This window comes from Vigna unguiculata, chromosome 2 (assembly GCF_037176805.1).
Source record: "Vigna unguiculata cultivar grain cowpea cultivar isolate G323 ecotype 2 chromosome 2, ASM3717680v1, whole genome shotgun sequence".
In the NCBI taxonomy this organism is placed as follows: Eukaryota; Viridiplantae; Streptophyta; class Magnoliopsida; order Fabales; family Fabaceae; genus Vigna; species Vigna unguiculata.
This window is the reverse complement of record NC_140793.1, coordinates 20,004,642-20,008,748: the sequence shown is the minus strand read 5'-3', so window position 1 is coordinate 20,008,748 and position 4,107 is coordinate 20,004,642. Positions and strand designations below refer to the sequence as shown.

The following is a 4,107-nucleotide window of genomic DNA, read 5'->3' as shown; positions in this document are numbered from 1 at the left end:
CCACCTCTAGATGGGTGAAGATCATAAAGCACTGGGCACCCTCATGTAGCTCCTTCATGACCCCATGAGACGACAACAACTCAGGTTCCTATGAGCTGGGAAACAACAACCTCTTCTCCCTATAGTCTATAAGGATGCGATTGGCAGAGAGCCAATCCATTCCTAGGATCACTTCCAATTCTTGTAGAGGTAGACATATCAGATTCACCTTATATTTGCGCCCTTCTACCTCTACTGGACACCTAGCGCACAAGGACGACGTCGTGACCAAACCCGATGCCGGAGTAGATACCACAAGTTCACACTACAGCTCACACATCGACAGACCCAACTTTTTCACGCAAGCGTTTGACACAAAAGAGTGTGTCGCTCCAGAATCATATAACACACAACATTTCATTCCAGCTATCAAACAATAACCCATCACGAGGTTACCTGAACCTGCAGCTTTTGCTCCTTTCATGGCATAAACTCGGCCTGTCGCTTGAGGCCTGTTGCCTCTGTCTCTCTGCTGATGCTAGTGGGGAGTCTAGACAAGAGTGGGACAGCCCTTCCCAAAGTGACCCTCCTTGCCACAGTTGTTGCATCTGCGGTAACCCTCCATGCGTGGGCAAGCACTCCTCAGGTGAGGACCTCCACATATATAGCACTGTACCCGACCCTGCTGAGGTGAAAAACTCCTAGACCCTTGAGGCTGATGGTGAGGTCTGTCATATGGTCTCCTCCGCTCCTCATGTTTGGGCTTGGACCCAGATGGTCCACCTACTCTCTGTGGTTGCTGTGGTTGCTGACCTTCCACCTCATGCTTCATCTTCTCCATAACTCTAGCCTTCTCCACTAGAGTAGCGAAATCCTTGATGGATAAGGGAGCCACCATCAAGCGCATATCACCGCGGAGACCATTCTTGAACTTTCTGCATCGCCACTCCTTATCAAGTGGTAGGGTGTAGAAACGACTGAGGTGCTTGAATCTCTCAGCATACTTCGCCACGGTTTTTCCCCCCTGAGTCAACTTGAGGAATTTCACCTCCTTGGCATACCGAATGCTGTCTGGAAAGTACTCGGAGAGGAATATCTCCCTGAAAGCCTCCCATGTCACTGGCTCATCTCTCTCCTCTAAGATGGATTTGGTGCTGATCCACCAATGCTCCGCCTCCCCTGTGAGCATATACACTGAGAACGCAGTCTATTCTCCGCGGGGCACATCTTCGCATCAAAGATGCGCTCTAGGTCCTTCAGCCATTGATCTGTGGCATCAAGACTAGTCTTCCCGTAAAACTTCACTGGGTGGTGCTTCAGGAAATCTTCTAAACTCACTCCGTGGCTACAGGTCGTGGCTCTAGACCATAGGCAGGTGCAGCCATCCTGGTCTCCTCTAGCTGGCGAAGGGCCTCCATGTGCTGCCGGTGGGCATCCTCAACAGCTACCCTCGCAACCTCCATCTGCTGCATCATTAGTTGTTGCTGCTCAAGCGACGCTGCCTGTCGCTGCATGGATGTTTTGTGTTGTTGCATCATCGCCGTGCTTTGTTGCATCATAGCAGCTACCATCGCCTCTATTGCCCTGGCGATATCAGGTACGTTATCCTGAGATGATTACAGAGTCTTACGAGGAGGTGCCATAGTTCACTAGCACACAAAAAATCACTTGGTTAGGCTTGATAAAGGCAAGAATTTAACTAAGAACACTCAGAAGACACAGAGAAAGCTAAGCGGACACCTAAGTCCACATACCTAAGGAATGACCGCTCTGGTACCATAAATGTAACGTCCCATTTTAACTAATAAACCAAATTTAAAGGAAACGTCACGTAAAAGTTATCTTAGCACAGTCTCGAAGTTTAAACACCACTCCTTACAATCCAAGGCACACCACGATGTCAAAACGAACCAGATACACATATTCAACAGTAATAAAATTGGGAAATGTAAAGATAATAAATAATATATGGGCCGTGGCCCTAAAGGAAAGCCCAGAGTGGACAAATCCAGCCCAGATGGCTAAGCAGCAGAGTCACCATTTCTTTGTTGACCGCGAGTACCTCTCGCATCTGCTCACATCAATAAATTGATGATCATCGCAAAAGGAGAAGAACCACATACAAGATAATCAAACAAGCAAAAGGGTAAGCTAGAGCCAAAAAGATTGCATCAATGTAATCAGAAATACTTTCACATTTCCAAATACATATATCAACCAAGCATGTTATGACCTTTCAATCAATACACTAAGACTCGACTCGACTCATCCGGATTACATATAATCTGGTCGGATTCAGCGGACGCTTGCACTTGTGGTGGATACATCTACTCACCCCCGAGCTGCTCACCCGCGAGCTATGTGTTACAATGAATTAATCCCCCACACACAAGGTTAGCCCTTAATGAGTTTCAGGCCTCCTGCTATTCTCATCACAAGAGTCAGTCTGCTCTAAGTGAGACTAACTGACTCCTTAGAGTGTCAGAATGCAATCCTTACCTTGAATCCTTACCAAGTTATATAGATGGGGTACCACCATGGACACGCACTAACATGGGCCATGGAATTACGTCCCAACCACTGAAGCACGACCTTGAAATCTCACCTAGAGATTCTAAGGAATTACGCACTGACACAAACCAAGCATACTCAATCAATAAATTAATAATTATCATGCACAGAACTCTCATGCCAATCTTCATAACCAAATTCCTCATTCACATTCCATGTTGAATACCATTCTAGCTCATCCTTCCCTAACCATAAATATAGCATTTCACCTAATGCCAGTACCGTGCCATTTTGATACCAACCATCTCATGTTCATTACATGCCAAGTATTATTCAAGTCCATCATTCATAACTCATACACCCTCCCACTCATGCATACTCATTTCCCCCATGCCATCATATAATAGTCCAATCAAATACAGGCCAAACATTCAAGAACAAGAAGAACACCAATCTAAAACGCACTCTCGCCCAGCTCCTCGCTCAGACTGAAGGGTCTCGCCCAGGCGAGAGAGACTCTCGCTCAGGCGAGCTCCCTTCGCCTAGGCGAGAGCTCGAGAATCTGAAACAGTGGCCTCTGCACGTTCTCGCTTAGGCGAGACTCCCCTCGCCTGAGCGAGACGCTCACTCGCTCAAAACTGAGCTGGTCGCCTGAGTGACCATTCGTGCGAGAAGGCCTAGGCAAGCCTTTGCTCACCTCGCCTAGGCGAGACAAGCTCGCTTGGGCGAGATTATTTGTCCTCGCCACTGTTCGTACCTGCATCAGTTGTATTTTCACACACCAACGACGACACCAACCATTCCATGCATCCACAACAACATACCAGTTCAAGAATCATGAAAATACAAGCAAAATAAGCCGCGATCGCATTAAACAAAAAGGTTCTAGCTTCCCTTACCTGGAAGTAGCTAGAAAGTGCCTTGACTCTAACTAGCGGAGCACGACAGCTCAATTAGTGGACTTGCGAACTGAACAAGACAGTGGAACAAAGTTAGGAACTAAGCTCACGGTGAAACCCTACTGTAAAAACGAAAATATGTCCATGGAGGAGAAGTGTGAGCTGAGGGATGACTTACGTGGAGCAAGAAAGGGGTTGAACAAGCTTGGAGATAACAGAGGTCTAAACCCTAGCAGAGAGTCGTGGCTGCTCTAAGAGACAAGGAGGTTGTTTCTGTAAAGTGAAGGGAGTGATGTGTTAGGGCAAACTTAGGGGTCTGGTCTCCCCTTTTGGGCCAGCCCTTAGGCCCAACTCACAAGAGCAACCCTTATAATTTAGGGCAGAAAAGAATAAAAATTTTAATGGGCCTTACATCCGTCAATCCGTGGTGGGTCGGGTTGGGTTCAAATTTTTTTGGCTCACTAAAAAGTGAGTCGGGTTGGGTTGACTCACTAAATCATCAACCTGTGATGGGTTGAGCCGGGTTATCCGTTTTGACAGCTCTACCATTTATCATTTGATAACTTCGTTTTGGTGTCATCTTTTAATTGAACCATTTTATCTTTTTAATATATATATATATATATATATATATATATATATATATATATATATAAGTAATTGAAGAATTTCTTTTATGTTAAAGCAATCAAATAGTTTCTTCTTTTTTAATAGTAAA

The 4,107-nt window shown here is 45.8% G+C and overlaps 1 protein-coding gene across 1 annotated transcript; it reads right to left on the bottom strand.

Annotated features, from left to right (window-relative positions):
* Positions 1 to 529: 529 nt before the first annotated feature.
* LOC146888401 (uncharacterized) lies at positions 530 to 1,168 on the bottom strand. Its single transcript, XM_085670089.1, has one exon. The coding sequence runs from the start codon at positions 1,166 to 1,168 to the stop codon at positions 530 to 532; it is 639 nt and encodes a 212-aa protein (XP_085526215.1).
* Positions 1,169 to 4,107: the final 2,939 nt, after the last annotated feature.